The sequence below is a fragment of the Tenrec ecaudatus genome, chromosome 1 (assembly GCF_050624435.1).
Source record: "Tenrec ecaudatus isolate mTenEca1 chromosome 1, mTenEca1.hap1, whole genome shotgun sequence".
NCBI lineage: Eukaryota > Metazoa > Chordata > Mammalia > Afrosoricida > Tenrecidae > Tenrec > Tenrec ecaudatus.
This window is the reverse complement of record NC_134530.1, coordinates 46,287,551-46,307,986: the sequence shown is the minus strand read 5'-3', so window position 1 is coordinate 46,307,986 and position 20,436 is coordinate 46,287,551. Positions and strand designations below refer to the sequence as shown.

Below are 20,436 nucleotides of genomic sequence, written 5' to 3'. Positions count from 1 at the left end.
AAAGAACTGACCATCCGTGAAATATATGATTCCCAGAAAGCTCTCCCTGTGAAGTGCCATCGAGTGGGTTCTGGCCTGTAGCGACCCTCTGCACAACAGAACAAAACACTGCGCCACCTCACAACCGTTCCTGTGCTTGAGCCCATTGTGGCAGCCATGGTGTCTGTCAGTCCATCTTGGAGGGCTTTTGTTTTTTTGTTCTGCCTTCGTTTTGTCAGACACGGTGTTCTCTCCGGGGATTGGTCTATCCTGACAGCATTTCCAAAATATGTTAAGATGAAGTAGTCTCACCATCCTTACCTCTAAGGAGGACTCTGGCTATATTTCTTCCAGAACAGATTGGTTTGTCCTTTTGGCAGTCCACAAACTTTCAATATTACTCTCCAGCACCACAATTCAAATGCATCAATTCTTCGGTCCTCCTGATTCAAAGTATGTGCTAAGGCAGTGGTTCTCAACCTTCCCGAGGCCTCGGCCCTTTAATACAGTTCCTCATGTGGTGGTGACCCCCTTGCCCCCACCCATAACATTATTTTTGTTGCTACTTTTCTAACTATAATTTCGCTACTGTTATAAATCGAGGGACCCCTGTGAAAGGGTTGTATGACCCCCACAGGTTGAGATGGCTGCTCTAGACGGTTCTCTCATGCATGGAATGACTGTAGGTAGAATGGCCACCCAGGATCACCCTTCTATCGATGCTCAGCCATCCTTGAGTTTGAGTTTGTTCTTCTAGACGGGAAATAAGTTCTTAGAACAAGAAGAAACACTAATTCTTTCCCCAAATCCCCTAACAGCGGTTCTCAACCTATGGGTCTGGACCCCTATGGGGGTCAAATGACCCTTTCGCAGGGATTCCCTAAGACCATCAAAAAGCACAAATATTTCACAATATATAATTACATATTTTGTGGTTAATCACTGTGCTGTAATTATGTTCAATTTGTAACAATGAAAATACATCCTACGTATCAGATATTTACATTGCGATTCATCACACTAGCAAAATGACAGTTATGAAGTAGCAATGAAAATAATGTTATGGTTGTGGGGGTCACCACCACATGAGGAACTGCATGAAAGGGTCCCGGCATTAGGAAGGTTGAGAACCACTGCTGTAGAGCACAAAGTGGAGATTGGGTTGGGACCCTGGATCTTTTCCTACAATCTGAAAATTAAGAAATGTGATCATTCTCCTCATTTCCATAGACTGACTGACCTACCAGGGAGGGTCCTTTAGTATTAATTCACATTCCGCTGTCAAGTTCATGCTGACTGTAACTAGATAGGACGGCAGAGCTGTCTCTGTTGAGTTCCTGAGACAAACTACAGAAGTAGAAAGTCCAGTCTTTTGTCCCAAGGAGACCAAAGATCCCTCTGAGATCATGAGCTGTTAACCCAGCCAGTCCCTGTGTCTTTGCAAAAAACCCCTGGGATGGGAGTACACAGATGGCTCGGGAAACAAAAGTTTAAAAGCGGTAAATAGTGCCTGACCCTGATACCACACCATTATGGGTTCCATGCTCAAGTGGTTATGGGCATAACGACCAGCCCGTTCTTCAGTGGAGGTGGGCCAAAGGTGTCATGTCCTAACAGCTGCAAGCCTGGACTACTCCATCCCACCTTTTGTTATTTTCAGGCTACTCAGTACTTAAGATCAGGGTGCCAGGAAAGCCAACTTGCATCACAGAGCCAGAGCTTTCCTACAAAAGCTACAAGTTCTCTAGCCTGAGCCTAAGAATGTTGGCATTCATAGACTGTAATAGCACATTTCGTTCAAGAGCACCAGGTTTGTTACTAGACAACTGCTGCCTTGGGACCTCAGGGCCTGGGAGTACAGCTATGGTAGGATGAAGCGCCATTCTGGAGATACCCGTGAGCATATACGGGGTGAGACGAGGTAGACGGGTTTGAGATGGACTGTTGGGCAGGCCCAAATGTAATCCTGTGACACAGGAGAGATGGCAGTGTGGTAACAGACTAAGGAAAGGGCCACAGCTAGGCCAATACTGGTACCATGAAGAAGTGGAGGTGAAGTGAAATTTTTTTGTCTCGCTGCCTCTAAAGGGAGCCCAACCCTAGGGACTGCTTAGACTTCTGGCCCCCAGAATTGTGAAGAGAATCAAGTTATGTTTTAAGATGCGAATCCTGTGGTAACTGTTACAGTAGTAACATCTATCTATATATCAGCTACATGACATATAAGTCCAATCCTTGTACCCCATTATCTGCAACAGAAAGTTAATACCTATGCATGGATGGAATGTGGGTAATATGTCTACCAATACGTCTACCCAGAGGCCCAGCGTTTCCTCATATCCACAGGCTTGACCAACCAGCAAGCGGTTTCATACTCTTGGCGCACCACCACATTCCCAGTGGAGACCAAGGCATACACTGCTGTCACTACAGGAGTAACACCTGTGTCTATAACTCCAACCCAAAGGAGAAACAAAAAAAGATAGGATGCATTTTATATGAAGTTTTATTCCCAAAATATTAAAAAAAAAAAAAAAAACTACACCGAAAGACTAAGCTGTTATTCCACAGTGCTTGCCGCCTCCATCCTTACTCAGAGCATGGAGTCCCAGACAGAGGGGTGAGTTCTCTCTGCTCCAAATCACTTAAAGGAGGCTCTTCTCTTGGCCACTGGCCAGCTGGAGTGAGCCGGTGCTGACCACGAGCCCTGGCCAGTTTCTCAGTGGCTCTAGCATTGCTAGAAGAGCCCTGCAGCTTCACATGCTCGGGGACTGCTGTGCGGGGACGCCTGGCGTGGCCTGGCGAGGCAAGGTGTACATGGCCCCCAAAAACTGGTCCGCAATCCTTCCTGCTTCTCGCAGCCCACTCAGCAGAGCACCATGGACTGTGGCTGGATAGTTACGGATTGTATGTTCTCCGGCAAAGAAGAGCCGTGGAATTGGCTAGTTCAGAGAGGAGACACAATCAGTGGGTTCTGCAGTTAAACCTGTGTTTGAACAGACTACCACCCTGATTCTGCCCTTTCTTCCCCACCCCACCCTCGCACCTTTTACTAACCCATCAACCTCCCATAAAGGTTTCTTGCACCTCCCTCCCCAGGAAGCAGCTCCCTGAGATTGACACACAGAAATGGAGCGACCAACGACCTCCCTTCAGCTCCACTTGGCTGCAACCAGCGTTTCCCTTGGGGGGAGACTCAGCACTAGAATTCCACAGTCCCTTCCGGGACACCAGCTCTGCTCTTCCTAAGGGTCCTTGCCTCCCACGAGGATGCCCGGGGCAGCCCCCATCCTGGGCTGGGCTACCAGGAAGCCTTGCTGCTCACTGGAGCAGGACTCCAGCCTCATCTTGAGCACTTTTTTTCTCAGGACATGCCTGGGAAGCCTCTAGTGATGGGACAAGGACCAATCTTGGTCTTGGGAGTCAACACGGATCCTCCAGCTCTTCCTCTCCCAGTGAGTGAGAGGCTAGATTCTAAAAACCAGTGGCACCACTTTTCTGAGAGATGGGCCTCTTCACAAGGAAGCCCGGGTGTGCTGGCCAAGTCTCTCACCTGTGGGGCACCTGGAATTGAGGGGCCGGGAGTGATTGGCTGAGCCATTAAATCATAATCATTTCCAGATGATCCTGCGGCAACATAGGAATAGGAGCCTCTGGCCCAGGGATCAGCACGCCAGCGAGACACCACTGTCTCCTTGGGCTGTGGAAAAAGCATGAGCTAAATCATTCTTCGAGACCAAGGACAAACCTGCCTCTGAAGGGGAGGCAAAGCGCCGGTGGGTGGTCAGAGGATGAGTGCCCCGGGAGCACCAGCCTGGAGGTCAGATGCAGGCACAAGAGGGCCTCCACAGGCAAGGCTACCTCCATGTGGCTGCCCTGCCGGTGACACTGAAGCTCTTCACGGGACTTACTATAAAACCACACAAAGGAATCATGAGGGGCTCAGTAAGTACATGGATTAGGCTTCCTAGGTCAGTCATCAGAGCTTGGCTACTGAGTCACAGGGCAGAGGAGGGTACATGGGAGATAGGTGGCAACGTAGGCTTCAGACCCCCACATATTGGGGGCTTTTTACACTCCCACCACCCCTTACTATTCATGTATACCCAGTTCTGGCAGAACCTATCATAAGCAAGCACCTATGCTGTAACTGATACCAGTGTGGGGTTAGCCAAGCTGCAGGCCCGCCACCCACACACAACACTTACCTGGGGCACTGCGCTGCTGCCAAAAATCCCCTTGAGAATGGCCAGGCACCGGCCAACAATCACATCATCGCTGATGTTTTCCATGATGCCAGCAGCCTCTCCTGCCACCAAGGCCAGCAGTATTGGAGCTAGGGAAGTGGAAGGGGCAATTCCAGGTTTTCCTACAGACACGCTCCTTAACTTCCCTAAGGCCCACACCATCCTCGGTTCGTTGAAATCAAACAGGCAGCTTCTGACCCTGCAGCTTGACACTAACCCTCAGGAGCAGCTGGCAGCCAGCAGGTAGTTGCCTCAGGCCTGTCACTGCCCCCAACTGCAAAGGACATGGATCCAAAAAGCACAATCCCAAACTTTTCTTGAAATACCCGTGACGGCGTTGCCCCAGGTCCTTCTCTCCATCACGAGTCTTCTCACATTCCATGAATATTTATTCAACAGGATAGGTGTTGGGGAGATTAGGACCATAAGCTAGAGTATACGCTCCATTCAACCAGCAGGTTTTGAATCTCAGCCAGATAATGAGCAGCAGTACTGTCAGCTGTGCAGAAAGGCATCAGCCACTCAGAACGTAAGCACTGACGTTACAGCTGAGACGTGGCGGGAGCAGGTCCTAGAAGGTCTGTTTGGAAAAGATAAAGCCCTGAAGGCTGAGGAAGAGAACCAGGCTGGGGAAAGGAAGGTGGGGTGGTGGGTAACAGTTCAGGCCCAGGCCACTGTCCATGTGGAGGCCCTTAAGAACAGGCAGCACAGTGCATTCTGGGATCAAGATCAGACAGGTGCCAGGGAACAGGTAGGGCTAGATAGATTCTGAGGGACCTGAGCTCCCCACACCCCACTCCACTCGGGACTGGGGCCACTGGCCTCCTCTAGGCAGTCCCCACCGGGTGGCGCTCCTGACAGGCACTTCTCCCTTGTAGCCCTCCTTGTGTACATTGGAGACTGCTCAGGCTATTCCTGAGGCCATGAGAAAAAATACAACCAAAGAACAGTTACCTTTATAGAGGTTCCAGAATAGGAAGAGCTCCCCCCGGCTGGCAGTTGTACTGCCAACATGCCCAAACAGGTTGACACTTGGGTCCCAGAAAACTCGATCAAAGCACAGGACCACCTAGCAGGAGGGAGGGCATGTGAGTTGGTGGGGGGTTCAGACAGTGTGGCTTGAAGCAGAGCTGCGCCTCACAAAGGACTTTCTTCTGCCTAAAACCTCAAGGTACCCTCTAATCTACTTTCCATATAAGCCCAGAAACCCTGATGACAAACAGTCCCATATGCCACCACGTTTAGGAGCCCTTTTTGTAGGCCCAAGGAGCCCTGGTGGTGAAGTGGTTACGCGTTGGGCTGAGATCCGTATGGCTGGCAGTTTGAAACCACCAGCAGCTACGCAGGAGAAAGACTGGGCTTTCTACTCCCATTAATAGTCTTGGAAGCCACAGGAGGTCGCTATGAATCAGCAGTGATTCCATGGCAGTGAGTGAGTGAATGGGAGGTGAGGTTTTTGTAAGCTGGGGCTTGCCAAGTGACCCACAAGGCTAAAGTGAAATTCAACCCAGAAAGGGGTGAATTGGCAGGCCTCGGCTTTCATCTCACAGATGGTGGTGATCCAGAACCAGCCCTGTCCCACCCCACCACCACCTCCAAATGGGGTTGTCCCACGGGTACACTCAGCTGCTTACCTTGTTAAGGTTGCCAAATCCCATCCTCTGGACTGCAGATGTTTTCCACTCGGGAAGGGGGGGCACAAACTGAACGGCGGGAGGCTGCTGCTTCAGCACCCCCAGGGGAAGGGTGCAGAGCACAGCATCGCACTTATAAATGAAGGTCTGGCTCGTGGAGCGGGTGTTCACAGCGATGACTTCACAGCCTGGGGGTGAAGAGGGCAGACTGAGTGCCAGAGCACGGGGTCTGTGCGGGGCACATCGCCACAGGGCCACCAGTCAGGGTCCACACTGAAACCCTAACAGTCCACATCTGAGTCCCTGCCTGCCACCTCTGTTACTGGTTCCTTCCTGGCACAGTGGCGAGGTTTTAGACAATGAAAGGAGCCACCACTTAGCAATGTGACACAATCCAAGTGAAATGTGTTTCCTTAGGAAAGCCAGCCACCGCCCCACTGTGCCAGGAACCCCGAGCTGTTTCCCGGAGTGCCGGGAACTCGGGGCAGGCAGCCGGAATCACTTAGCATTCAGCCTGCACCTGGATGCTGACCTTGTCAGAGTGTGGATGTGAGCAGGGAAAGAGAACTCAAAATATATTTCATTTTTTGTGTGCCCGATTCTTTTCTTCCCCGTATGTAGATTATTTATCTAACTTTAAAACATACGAACAGCTCCAGAGAAGCATGGGAGTTCAGTACACACCCACCCCTCTAGGAAAGACAGCCAGAGTGGGCCTGGCCTGCACAACACACGCTTCCCGCACCGCAGTCTCAGTGGCACTGCGGAGAAAAGCAACTGGGAGGCCGTTTCAGGGTTAAGCACAGCAGCGCCAGGGGCACCGGTGTGGCAGCCACACGAGGGCCTTCCATGAAGGTCTGTCATCAGTCCAGAAGTGAGACCACCAGTTCCCAGGGCAGATGAGTGGACAAAAGATTTTCGGCTTCTTGAGTAGCAAATCCTGTAGTCGGCAACAAGCTCTGAGCGACAGCCTCACTGGCCCAGGGCAGGGCCCCCATGTGAGCCAGGGAACAGCCAGAGCCGCCAGGGAAGGAGGCCAGATGGACTCAAAGTCCGAGACACACGGGAGATACATAGAATGGGAGGGGACTTGATTCCAAGGACCCCAAACCCCACCAGTCTGTAGTCAGGAATATACTTTGCCAAATTAGATACAAACTCCCTTGCTGTTGCTACAATCCCCTGCTATAATAGCAAATTAATTCAGGTCCAAATGGCAAATCGCTAGCTTGTATCGGTTTCTTGATTTGTAAAAAGGGTTAAAGCCACCAAAGGCACTCTAGGCCCAATTGTTCTAGCAAGGCAAACACTTGACTCAGGAGCCACCGTTTATAAAATGCCCTGTCAGGAAATGGGGCCAGTATTCTTGCTGTGGGTCCAGCACAAAACAAGAACAGGGAGTGGCCGAGCTCAGGGAAGGGGAGCCATGTACCTGAAGCCGTGTAGCGAACTTGCCGAACTGCTGTGTTCAATTTAATGTCCAGGCCTTCCGCTAATGCCACAGGTACACAGGAGTAGCCATTCCGCACGGTCAGGTGGCTGCCAGTGAACTCGAAGTCGTCGTCCTAGAGAAAAGGCAAAAGCCATGTGTCCACATACTCTGCCACTGGTACCCAGTTGTGCATGTCAACAACTTCTAGGAATAGTTAATACATTACAGTGCAGGTTAAAGACCTACCACTCAGCATTGCACTCGGCTGCCCAAGGAAACTGAAGAGGAAAAGGAAAAAGTGCACAAATGTTCTGTCCGGATGGCTGTCCAGGCAGTGGGACCAGGGCAGCTCTTTGACTTAGGCTGTGTCCTGACATCCCGACTGTGGTGGTAAGCCAGGCTCACTGGGCTGCTCACTCAACTGCCAAGGAGCATAATCAGTTTTCATTTCTCCCAAGCGCTGACAGGCCTTAAAGGTCAAGGAGACACACCACCACAGTGGGTTCACCCGTCAACTGGCCTACAGCCCCCTTTCCACACAAACACTATTCAGCATCCCTTGGCAATGAAAACCTTTTTTAACTCTAGCCCCTCATCCAGGATAAAGTATAGGTGCCTGCCTTTGCAGCCCTCTGCTTCTCCCTCGGGACCTTTCAGTGCCCTCTACAGAGGGGCATCTCCCACTCTGGGAACACTGAACGAGGGGAGAATCTAGGAATAGAACACTGCGGCCAACCCTCGATCCGGAACCCCTAAAGTCAAAATTTGACCTACAAGACAAACTTTCGACTTCACTGATTTTTTTCTACCTAGGAAACTTGAAAGCAAACATCTAATTTTATGAAATTCCTGGGGAAAATGTGTCAAAATTAAATTCTTTGTACTAAATTAAATACCAGACTGGCAGGAAAACTCACAGATCAGATCTGTTCCAATCACCCACATTCAAAAGTTCACACTGCGACACATGGATGCACACTGAAACTTCACAGGATAAATCAAGATCTAATTTGAGATTTAATAAGAAAGCACAAAGGAGCTCTGAAATCTGCAAGATGTTTATCCTAATAAATTTGATGTGTACTATAATTCAAACATTAAAGAACACCATTGGGATACCATCGCAAGATTAAGTAGTCAATAACTTTACTAGAAAATGTACCATTAACAGTAAAATATGCAAGCAGAAAACTATTTACTTCTAGAGTCATGGCTTAATCAAAGACAGTGTTAGAGACAGGTCCATCCAGTACTCAAGAAGCCCCGGGTGTCTCACAAGATGAGCACCATGAGTAAATTACACTTGGGAACAAATTTAACAAAGGGTGCCGAGGATCTGCACACGGAAACTACAAAACCTTCACACCGCGATAATGAAGGGAAACATAAGGGAACGAACAGATAGACTGCGTTCAAGGAATGAACGGCTCAATATGTAAAGATAGCAATTCATCCTCCTGGATCTCTAAATTCAATATGTTTCCGGTCAAAATCTCAGGAGGCATTTTTTAAATGGAAATTAACATGCTTTTTGGAAATAAAATATAGAAGAACCAGATCAATTTTCAGAAAAGAGCAAAGTTTGAGAACTTACACCTCCTAGTTTCAAGACTTACTATTATAAGTAACTAATGAAGATAGTGTGATATTTGGCATCCGGGAAAATGGAGAAGCCACATGTGCATGGTAAATGACTTTATGACAGATGCTAAGGCAGATTTTTTAAAAATGTTGGTGCAAGGAAAATTTTATATGGAAAAAAAGAGACTTGCCCTTACCACTCATGATATGAAAAACTGACTCAAAATAGGCCTTCAATATAAATATAAAACCCAAGTCCACCAAATGCTGAAAGAAAACACAGGAGAAAATCTTTGCAAATGAGTTATAAAGATTTTTTTTTTCAAGGCACAAAAACACAAACCATTAAAAACAGTTGAGTTCCTAAAAATTGAGAGCATTTGCTTTTTTAAGAGTCTGTTTAGAATAATGTTTTCCAAAAGGTGTGGGGGGCGGGGCGAGGGGGCATACTGCAAAAAATCTTAACACTTTATCCTGCCTGGGTGATGAGCGATGGTACAAACATCTGTAATCTCCAGGGAAGCTCTGAGTAATCTTTTTCCTGAAACGGGGATAGTAGACCAAATAAGTTTGGGAACCTTTGTTTTAGAAGATGAAATACACGTTGGGCTGCTAACCACAACATCAGCAGTTCGAAATCGTCGCCAGCAGCAGCTCGTCGGGCAAAAGCTGAAGGCTGTCAGCTGCCGTGAAGCTATGGACTCAGAAACCCACAGGGGCCCTAGGAGTCAGAATCTACTTGCTGGCAGTGAGTGTGATTTGGTTTTGGTTTAGAAGATGAAAAGTCAAACCACAGGCCACATTAAAATCTAGCAAAGAAAGGCCTTATATCCCGTATATAATGAAAGAAACCAGACTTAAAAACGGGAAAATTATTTTTACAGACATCTGAATGACCCAATATCTGAATGAATGATCCAATCAGTCACTAGAGAAATGCAAACTAAAATCCATTTAAAATAATTCTAAAAATTGCCAATGTCAAATGCTGGTGAGGCAGTGGAACAATGGCAATGCCATGCGTAGGTGGTAGGAATGCAATTTGGAGAATACCTTACGAGGTTTCTTATAAAGTTAGCCATCTACTTTCCATATGGCCCAGCAGGTTCACTCCTAGATAATTACCAAATGGGCAGACACAACTGTTCACAGCTGAAGCTAAAAAAATGGAAACAATTCAATATTTGTGGATAAATACTATGTATACAGTGAAACAGTACTAAAGAATAAAAAGCAACCACCTATTGATGCACATGGCAACAGACAAATTCCCAAACAATTCATGTTCACCTACAAAACGTGGTGAGAAAAGTCTCCCATAGAGGGATACATGTGGGATGCTTTTATACTGTATGATTCAGTTAACATGGCATTTTAGAGAAACCAAAAACCGTCATGAGAGACAGCAAGTCAGTTTTCACTAAGCCCTGAGGGGCGGCCCAGGGACAGCATGAGCTTCTTGGAGGTGGACAGGCTTGGTCTTGTCTGCAGTCCGGCAAAGCCGCCACTGCTCAGTTAAAGCAGGCAAATTTTACTGTATGGTCAATTTTCTCTCTTAATAAAGCTGTTCAGATAGACACACGTCAGCAAGCAGTTTTTCTTCAGTCTGCTCAAAGACACATGTAAGACAGTGAAAAGTTACAGGAATTTTACCTGATCCCAGTGTTTCAGAGAGAGGGTGGAGAGAGGTGTGGCGTTCGCAAATTCAAGATTTGCAAAATGCCAGTCAAGTATCTGTCTGTCTCTTGAGGAGAGATATACGTCACTGCAGAGGAAAACAGGAGAGCAAGGTTACTCAGAACCCCAGTGGCTCCCCTCAGTAACCTGCCTACAACCTGGCTCCCCACTGTCTGTTGTGCCGACAGTACTGGCCAGCCCAAGACCTACAGCACAGTACAACTTGGCCTCATTGTCTGGGAAAACAAACCCCAACTTTTCCCTACAGGTAAACCCTTCAATCGCCTGGCATTACAAGAGCTTCTGCACTGTTGGGAGTTTGTTTCCTACTGTGAAGAAAGCAGAGTCCAAAGCTAGGGTGGGAAGCGTCCCCCTGACTACACAGCTAAGTGGGTGCACATGGAAGATCCTGCTACCCAGAAGTAGCCCAGAGACACACCTCAAAGATCCAGGAAGCATTAAAACCTTCCTGCTCCCCCAAATTATGAAAAGCTACATGGAGCACAGCTCTGTCGCACGTAAAGAAATGACTTTCCACCCACTCCAGCGTCAGTGAAGTCCCAGCTCGCTTCAAGAACCCCTCTGATAGGCGTTCCGCATGCAGCCACACACACCAACACACAGGAGGACAGGTGTGCCTGTGTTCCGAGGTATTTCCACTCCAACAACTTCAAGCTCATTCTCCACACGTCAAGGGGCTCCAGAAGGCTCGTGGAGACACTGCAGTATCATTCCATTCCACTGTCCAACCTGCTGAAGCCCCCTTGCAAACACGCTCACCATGCAGTACAAATCAAAGCACACTGGACGTTCTCGCACTAGTCCTCCCAGAGGGGTTAGAGGACCCAGTCAGTTATCCCTCTCCTCAAAGCGGCTGCTCCTTACCGTACCTTGGCGGGTTGGCTTCTAATTCTTGTAGTTTTTCTTCTAGCTTTCCTTGTGTTTCAGCCAATTCATCATATTCCTGATAAAATGAAGTGAAGGGGTTATCCTGATAGCCAACTAGCCCTAACTTGTCTGATGATGGTCTGTGCGGACCAGTGGCTGTGGTGGGGTGTAACTTAAGGGTGGGTCAGAGTTCTTGGACACCAGGAACAACTATGAGCCTACAATGAGGTGGTATAGTGGGAGTCCAAAGGTGAAAAACATGAAGAAACACGAGTATGCTGAGAGTAAGGATAAAAAGAAAAATAGCATCTGTCATTTCCTGGGCATTTCCCATAGAATAGGGACAAGAACTTTGGCCACATAATTTTAAGTTTCACAATTATCCAGCTAGTTAAGTATTCTCAACACTAAAGTACAGATGAGGTGATTAAGGAATTCAAGGTAACATTAACTAGTAGATACTTGATGACTGGTCCATGCTTCCCACGGTCAGAGATACACAGAGTGGCAGAGGCCTGGGCGGTCTGTAAGTCAGAGAAGGGACAGACAGGCTAGGGGTGAGCCCTGTCTCCCTGCAGCCCGGCCACCCCCGGCCCATGCCGGGCTGGAGCAGCTCTCCTCTCGGGAGCGCCAGGCCTGCCCTGTGTCAGCGTGACCAGTCAGAGGAGCGAGGCCCGCGTATGCAGCGCACCTTGCAGAGGGCAGTCAAGTCCCTGTGCTTGCTTTTCACTAAGAACTCGGCGGTGATGTCTCTGGGGGGCTTCACTTCGGATGCTTCTTTGTACTGCTGATGGAGTTCTTTAATTTTCTCTTTCAAATTGACCATCTAGAGGGGGAAACGAACAAAACAAAAATGCCAATGTGTATTCTAGGTGGTGATGTAATCGGTCTCCCAATGACACAGCACTTGGTTCTGGCTTCTCCCTACAAAGGCGAACAGGCACAGTCAGGACCATGGCGCTCAGCCCCAATGAGTCTGAAACCCTGTGTCACAGCAGGGCCTTCAAGTATCCCTTCTGTAGCTGGCAGTAAGGGGGGCTCTCTCTTCCCAAACAAATGGGAGAGCAAGAAGTAGTACGTTGAGTGGGGATAATTTAATGTCTAGGAAAAACAAACTACCACCTATTTAAGTTAAACTTACTTTGGGAACCAGATGATGATGATGATTTTCTTTTAAAATAGGTAACAGGTCAAGTCGTCATAGAAACAACGGTCAGGTACCATTCCTGCTGTTCTTTTCCCCTACCTTCTGACAGGTGCTACACACCAGACACACGTGATGGTTAGAGCTTTAGACTGTGGGGCCCACAGGCGTCCTGTCACTGGCACTTTCCTGGCCACCCCTCCACAAACACACTTTGAAAGCATGGCAGTAGGCCAGAGATTTCCGATGGCAGGAGGTGCCAACTAGCCCCGCCTGATGTACTGAGGCAAAAAGCCTAGGTCATATTAAGTTTTTCAGGCAAAAACAAATCACTCAGTGTCCCCATTGTAATTACAAACTTTTGTACGACAGGCTTAAATCCAGGATAAAGTGTAGGCGTCTGTTTCTGCAGCTTCTGGGTCACTCCAGAGGGGTCGGCCTGCTCCGTCCACTTCAGGAAACCGTGGCTTGGGAAGCAGACGCACCCAGGCTTTGCATCAAAGACTCCACTGGGGTGGTTCCACTTCCAGCCTCACTATCCTCATCAGTGGGAACCTGGCCCAAGGTTAACAGATTTCCCAATCATCAGAGACTTCAGAGGACACTGGCCAGTTTTGAAGCAGTCAAAGGGAACCTAATGCAAGGAAAGCTCCATTTCCCAGCAAAGATCGACCAATAACGTCATACTTTTTACCCGTGGAGGTAAATGGTGCCTTTTGCCGCTCAGTGTTTTCCTTAGAACCATGAGTCCTAACTGCAGGCGGTCTCCCCCACAGAGAGACAATATATCAGGAATGCTTTGAAAATGTATAAATCAAAGGTTATTTCTTTGTTCTCAGTAAGGCTTCAGCTATAAAGAAAATTGAAATTCACCTTATTAAGAAGTTCTTTCAGTTCCTCCTGGGTCTTCACAATCTTCTTCCAGTGTTCAATCTGCTCATCTTTGACATGTTTCTCCTGTAACCTAGGAGAGACGCACACACGCCCTGGCCACACAGCCGCCTGGGGCACAAGCCTGGTGCCTGCACAAACACCGCTGACACCAGGTCTGGTGACAAGAAAGTTGGCTGGGGACAATATTTTTTAGGCTATGTGACAACAGGCCTATCTCATAAACACAACAAACTGTTGAATGGAAAAGACTTAGGTCAGCAATGATTGTGAAGGGTTTGGGTTTTTGTTTTTTTTCATTTGAATTCAACTATTGCAGGAAAATAAGAGAGCACTAGCTCGGACAAGACTTGCTAAGAAACATAAGCGCAAATCTCTGCATGGCATTTCCTTTACAATAAGCAGCAGGAGGTACTTACTGAATGACAACTTCCAATGCTTGGCCAAGGGACACAGGCTTATTATTGAGGACATTGAAGTCTAGTTGATGGCTAAGGTAAGATGTAGCTTCTAGCAATCGGTTAAACTCTTGCTCTACCATTTCATCCTTCTCCTTAGGAACCTGAAAACCCAAGTAGAGCAGTCGGTCCTTTTGTAACTCTGAACATAGCCACCCAAGGAAACACAAATGTGCTCTTATTTAAAAGGTCTCAAAGGGGAAGCTTGGGGACAATGATATAACTCCTCTCTATGAAGTGGTCAGTCCCATCTGAATGAGGTATGAAATGCTGAGTTTCCCCCCTTCTCCGACTTTCCCTCCAAGCTGGGGGCCCACCTGTGTCACCCCCCACAGGACAGCACTGGGGCGGACGGACTGGGGGCACATGGAGCACAGGGCACGGGAGCCACATGCACTGGCTGAGCTGGGCCGGCATGCAGATACCACCACGCAGGACAAGGCCCAGAGAATAAAAGCTTCCAGAACTTCATGGGCAAGGTCGGAAAGTAAGAAGTCGAGGTAGCTTCCTGCCCTCAAAGATGACTTGGCTCCAGGTGGGGGTAGGGGAGGTATGTGAGACTCACACCCAGGAGTGGAGTGTCCAAAGGTCTTAGAGACCAGGAGTCACTGAGGTGCCAGAGGCTACTCACTGATGGATGGAAGGGCAGACTGCCAAGCCAATGAAGCCTTAAGGCCCCACCCCAAGCCATGCCGGCTTCCCTTGGGCTTCCTCCAGTCTGGAGAACATCGGGGTCTGAGATTGAGAGTAGACAGCATGGCAGCAGCAAGAGTTGGGAGAAACAGACCCCATAATAAACTGGGAACCAACTGGGAAATGGGACTCTGAACCCCGGGCCCCTTACAGCCAACTAACGTTGGAAAGAGGAAATACCGGATATGAAAGCAAGTCCTAGCCCTCATTAAGACCAGGTGTGGAGTGTGGACAAGATCCTTCCCAGGCAGGCGCGCCCTTCCCAAAGCAACAGACGGTTTCTGAGAATGGCTCTCTCAGCTCCTCCCGGGAAACTCATACAAGCAACTGGAGCAGAAGACACCTGTCTGCTGGGATAAGGCCTGAACCCAGTGGGGGAGGGCTTAAATCCATCGCAACTCTCCTCTGTAGCAGCATGTATGACAGACCCCAAAACTACAATGACAGTTCTAAGCGCCAGAAGAGCACCTAGGAAGGGCTCAGAGTAGCCTTATAAATCAGAGCTCCCTTTAGCCTAGAGAAAACACGTCTCTGAGAATCTTCTGGCTCTCCCTGAGAAATGGGCTTGGGTTGTGGTCTGATTTACAGATCGGTGGGTGGGGGTGGGGTGTGTGTGTGTGTGTGTGTGTGTGTGTGTGTTCCGATTTAGAGATCGGTGTGTGTGTCCCATTTACACTTGGGGGTGGGGTGGGTACCAGGATTGGTGGAACAATCATGTCTGCCTCGCTCATCATCAAGACTCCCACGGCCAGAGAGTGAGCTCTCGGGACTGCTGGAGAGACGCTTGTCAGAATCTCGGTGCCTCTTTTTCTCCTCAGTAATGTCCTCACCTACCTGAGGGTCACAGGCAGGGTAGCTAGATGCACTGTGACAGTCTGCTCAGTGTCATTGCTATTTCTAAGGCCATTCTTGTGACAATGCTACACAGCACAGTCCGAGAAGCTCTAAAGTGGGTGCTTATTTCACAAGAGAAACAAGGTTATTTCCAGAATGACTGGATCTACCTATAGGTTATCAGAGCTCAGATTACAAAGCTTCCAAAGACCAAGCGGTCCCTAACTGATCACAGATCCAAAGAACTTTTCCTGGAGGGCCGAGAGCGGGCGCTAATAGCTTGGGTGGCTTCTAGGGCGCCTAGCAGGAGGGCGCTCTAACAGCACAAGGGACTAGACCACAACGCCTCTACCCCAGGGCAGAACTGGCCAGGACACGGGTGCAAAGGGTGCCGATTAAAGCGCTTCCAGGGTCAACTTTAATCTCCGCAGCTCGGGCGACAGTGACAGGGACGTTCATACTGGAAAAGTATGCAGTGCTCAGGATCGGTAAGTGGGGTCCGGGTGTGTGGTAGACATATTTAAAGGGACACTGTCAAGGTTAGAGGGACCAAATTTAACGTGGTGTTTCTTCCCTGTTTGCTGGGTGGTCTGCATGGTATGGTTCTTTTTACATGTTCCCCTCGGCCCACCCACAGTTCCCACCAAAAAAACAAACAAACAAACAGAAAACTGACATTTTACATGCTCCTCCAATGACAAAAACTCAGATGGCACCAGCCCAACACACAGGTGCGACTACACAACAGACCGGCGTGGGTGTCGGAGGGGGAGGGTCTCTGGGAGGGAAGGGCTCCTGTTTCAAGCTTTTGATGCGTTATTATCAACAGTGAGGAAAATGATTTGAGAAATTATGAAAAAAATACCTTGACAGTGTCCTTTTAACCAGTGCAGCAGAGAGAGAAATAAACTGTAAATAACAGCCCAACAGCCAGGTCAAGTAGAGTCTGTACGACAGCAGTTGAATCCAGGCTCTAAACACACACAGTGCGGCAGAAGCGTCCTGGAGGCTCAGAAGCTGCAGCCAGCAGGGCAATGAGGAATGGACTGCACAGAGACCAACATGGGGACAGCAAGGCACGGGAATGGCCAAAGAAAAGCAGTGGTGAGAGAGGGTGTCGGAAGCAGTAAGGAACAAAGCAAAACAAAAAAGAGGGCAAGAAAAACACACAACAGTGACAACAACAAAAATCAAACAAACAAAAGATGAGTGCCACCGGGCCCAGCCTTCGGGCCGGCAGGCTGCATCTCCAGTACACCGCGCTCACTCGAGGCTCACCACCGGGGAGAGACCTGGACATCGGCCCACCCCACGTGCTGCCCAGGGCTACCTCTGAAACCCCTGCTTTGAAATTAAACCAAGATTTAAATAGTAAATAAACTGCTTGTTCCCTTAGGAAGCCAGTGCCAACCAGGAGACTATAAAAATATGTTTTGCTGCATTTAAATCCTAGGTCCCTTTCTAAATTAGGTCAGAAACACTGTAGCTGACACACGCGGGCCATGAAGGAATCTAGTAAATGACCAAAGCGCCACCAGCACCAGCACTGCACTCAGGACTTCCCTCCCCCGCTGAGACCCCTGGGCAGACAGTAGCGGAAAGGAGTTCAGGCAGGGCAACATGTCAACACCTGGTGCAGTCTCGGTTCGTAGGTTTCCATCCGGAGAAGGGATCTCAGCAAGTGATTACGAAGATTGCCACGTGTACTTGAGTATAAACTCACCTGAATGTCAGCGGAGGCACCTAATTTTACCAAAAACCCCTGCACTTAAAATGTGCTGAAAAACTCGGCTTATACACGCGTATATGTAAGTCCCATCTTGAGTAGATGATAGATTTGCACATGACAACAGAGTAAGACCTAACAGCAAATGAAAAGGCATGTTTCTGGGAAAGGACCTTCTATCAAAGGGCCAAACAAAAGAGATATCACTTCAAACAGACTGAAGGTATGACTTGTCAAAGCTCCAGATAAATGGCTTTTCCAAGCCAGAGAGCCTCGGGCCCGTCTCTTGGTCCAGTCTGACTTGCGTGGCTCTTTAGATGAAGAGGGCAGGGCAGGGCAGCCTGTGTGTCTAGCCCATGAAGAATAAGCACAGCCACTTTCTAGACAAGGTCTCCGAGGCTGCAAAAGTAATCAGAAGCTCCACTTCCTTCTAACTGGTGGCATCCTACCAGCACAAGTTCTCTAGCATCTCAAAACAGCTGGGCCTCGGCCTCCCTGCCAGGCGTCCGGTGCTCTCGCAGCAGGGAGAAGTGGAGTTAGGTGTAGCAAAGCCCCCAGAGCAGAAAGTCTAAGATTTAACCAGGGAAATTCTCAGAAAGAGCTCATGCTGAAAAAATGCTGTTACGGCCAAATCTGGTCAACAGGGGTCTAGCTTCCTATTCTCACACCACACAGCCCGTTTAGAATTATGGTAAAACAGATGGTCTATTTTTCAAGGTTTCAGAAAAGTGAGAAAAAAGATGAGTTCTTCTGGTAAGATCTGATTCAGCCTCTAATTCAGATTCCCAAATAGCCAAAGTAAATGAGACATAGCTATTATGCTTAAAAGGAGAATATCGACTACAGACCTCTCCTTAAGGCAAATAAACTGACTGCGATTCTAACTGGAGACTCTGGGGCTGACAGTGGAGCAGGCCCACACACCGTGTGTCCAAGTAGTTTATGCTGGCAGTTTTCAGCACATTGTACGGGCTCTTCATAAACTATTCCTTATATTACTATTTAATGTTTGGAAATGCAAAGTCAGCACTATCACCGGAAGGGCCACTGCACTGTAACTGTAAGGGCCTGGCTGATGGCGTCTGCATTGAACTGGTACCCCACAAGGCTCTTTGCTCCTGCTCGCAGGGGCAGGTCTACTCTGTCCTGAAGGGCGCTGTGAGTTGGAGTCAGTGGCAGTGAGGGAATTTGATTTGGGGATGTTATAACTATATTTGATCACTTCAGGCACATTAAGGGACAGCCCTCGTCACAAGGAGGGATGGCAGAGAAAGACTACCTTAAAGATAGAGAAGATTTTCCTTAAGAATATAAAAACTGAAAGGATCAATAAGTCGAAACCTACCAGCCCAGGCACCACTGTGTGCGCCTTGGACACCTGCCATGCAGAAGCACGTGGGGAGTGGCAGTGGGCTTGCTACTATGGGACAAGCCGGTACATTTTCTCCCTTGAAACAACAGAGCCACTGCAAGAAGACAACCTCGACCTCTCACAAGCTGCGGCGGCTGCAGCCTCCACTTGGGAACCACGCCCCCCAAGCAGCAGCAGATCAGACCCTGTCGTGCAGGATGCCACACACTGCAGGGTTGTGATTGCGAGTCCTTTTCATTACCAGAGAGAAAAGGACCCTACAGCCCCCGAGTTACTAGCCGGTGTACAGGAGATGCAGAAAACATTTAGGCGTGATTTCCCCCCTCTCCTCCACCCACACCCGCCCCCCCAGCCTTCTCCACATCCACATCCAGTTAGAGCCCATGGCAGCAGGCTGCAGTGTCCACCTTCATCACTGGTCAGCCTTAGGGCCGGCTCCTGCTACGTTAGCTCTACATGGCTTTCTAAGTTGACAGGGCAGTAGTCAACATAGTGGGATGTCTCCTTACAACAGTGGTTCTCAACCTGGGGGTTGTGGTCAAATTACCCTTTCACAGGGGTCGCCCTAAGACCTTATTTCCGATGGTCATAGGAACTGAGACACTGCTCCTCTATCTTTCTCCAGGAGGGTTTGCTCACATGCAGATATGCCTACATACGGGGTCACCACAACATGAGGGAACTGTATTAAAGGGTTGTGGCATTAGAAAGGTTGAGAGCCACTGCCCTAGAGGGACAGCCTGTATTAGAATTGAACAGGGAAGCCCTTGTTCTAGTCGCCCAGAGCCACGAACTACACGTCCCCTGTCAAACACATAGACTAAAGTTCAATGTATGGAAGAAGGAACCAAAAGTCAACAGAATTTTCCCACAAAGGTTCTGAAGCTCCCTCACAGAAACCTACCACCTGCGAAACCCCCATGTAGATTACAACGGTGGCATGAAGTTTATTAGCACCATCAAATCTCACTTCAAAAGAGCCCCTGCATAGCGTTTTGAAGCCAAACACCAGCTTAACGGACCTAACCGCTGTCCACTGCGGTGCTCCTGAAAGGGAAGAGCCCCCACCATGGTGGAAATCAGCACTGCTTCCTTCGCTGAGCACATCTTGCTACCAACGAGAAAGGCCGCTGAGGCGGCAGTGTGGCTCAGACCATCCTTCAGGTCTACTTGGGCCCCAGTGGGCGATTCACACACTGGCAGCCGGGCAGCAGCCACACCTGGGGGTAGAGTGGGTACACGAGAAGGCTTGGTGGCGCAGTGGCTAGGTGCTCCGCTGCGCACTGACAAGGTTGGCTGTCTGGCGCCACCAGCCACTTCACAGGAGAGAACGTGGCAGTCTGCTTCTGTAACGATGGCCGACAGCCTTGGAGCCTAGAGGGCCAGTTCCGCTCTGTCCTAAATGATTCGCTGTGGATCCTCACCAACTAGCTGGCAGTGAGTTACTGGGATCTTCTGTGACGTCTGCTCTCACATCTCCAGTGCCCTAGTCCACCAATCTCCCTAACCAGCAACACCCTCGACAGGATCAGCCCTCCCCGCATGCTAGATTTCCCCACCTACTCTCATCCGCTGTAGAAAGCTCTCCGCCCTCTCCTCGCCCCCCCCCCCCGCCCGCCTCCTTCCTTCCACAAGCAAGTGCACTTCGCAGCAAGCGCCCGCCTTCCCTCACCTTCCCCATGCTTCCACGAGTGCATTCCATCTCCTTGGAAACGCTCCCTTGATTTAGAATTATCTGTGGTACGCTTGTGTGTTATGGGCAATATATGAATTGCTTTAAAATGCTACCAACAACAAAAATAGAATTGGGATAAGTGAAACAAGGCTGGGAAAACGACTGTTTTTGCGTATACTTGAAACTCATAATTAAAAGTTGAGAG

General features: G+C 48.9%; 1 protein-coding gene across 2 annotated transcripts in view; it reads right to left on the bottom strand.

Moving 5' to 3' along the window:
- Positions 1 to 2,467: 2,467 nt before the first annotated feature.
- KDM1A (lysine demethylase 1A) overlaps positions 2,468 to 20,436 on the bottom strand; it is a 61,052-nt gene continuing 43,083 nt past the window's right edge. For both annotated transcript variants that reach the window (XM_075552101.1, XM_075552109.1), the window contains 11 exons: positions 13,893 to 14,035; positions 13,456 to 13,546; positions 12,130 to 12,264; positions 11,441 to 11,514; positions 10,527 to 10,638; positions 7,293 to 7,425; positions 5,861 to 6,048; positions 5,181 to 5,295; positions 4,188 to 4,315; positions 3,533 to 3,679; positions 2,468 to 2,921 (listed from right to left, as the gene is read on the bottom strand). In XM_075552101.1, the coding sequence (XP_075408216.1) occupies positions 2,736 to 2,921; positions 3,533 to 3,679; positions 4,188 to 4,315; positions 5,181 to 5,295; positions 5,861 to 6,048; positions 7,293 to 7,425; positions 10,527 to 10,638; positions 11,441 to 11,514; positions 12,130 to 12,264; positions 13,456 to 13,546; positions 13,893 to 14,035 (1,452 nt within the window). In that variant the 3' untranslated portion in view covers positions 2,468 to 2,735. The remainder of the gene's footprint in view (positions 2,922 to 3,532; positions 3,680 to 4,187; positions 4,316 to 5,180; positions 5,296 to 5,860; positions 6,049 to 7,292; positions 7,426 to 10,526; positions 10,639 to 11,440; positions 11,515 to 12,129; positions 12,265 to 13,455; positions 13,547 to 13,892; positions 14,036 to 20,436) is intronic.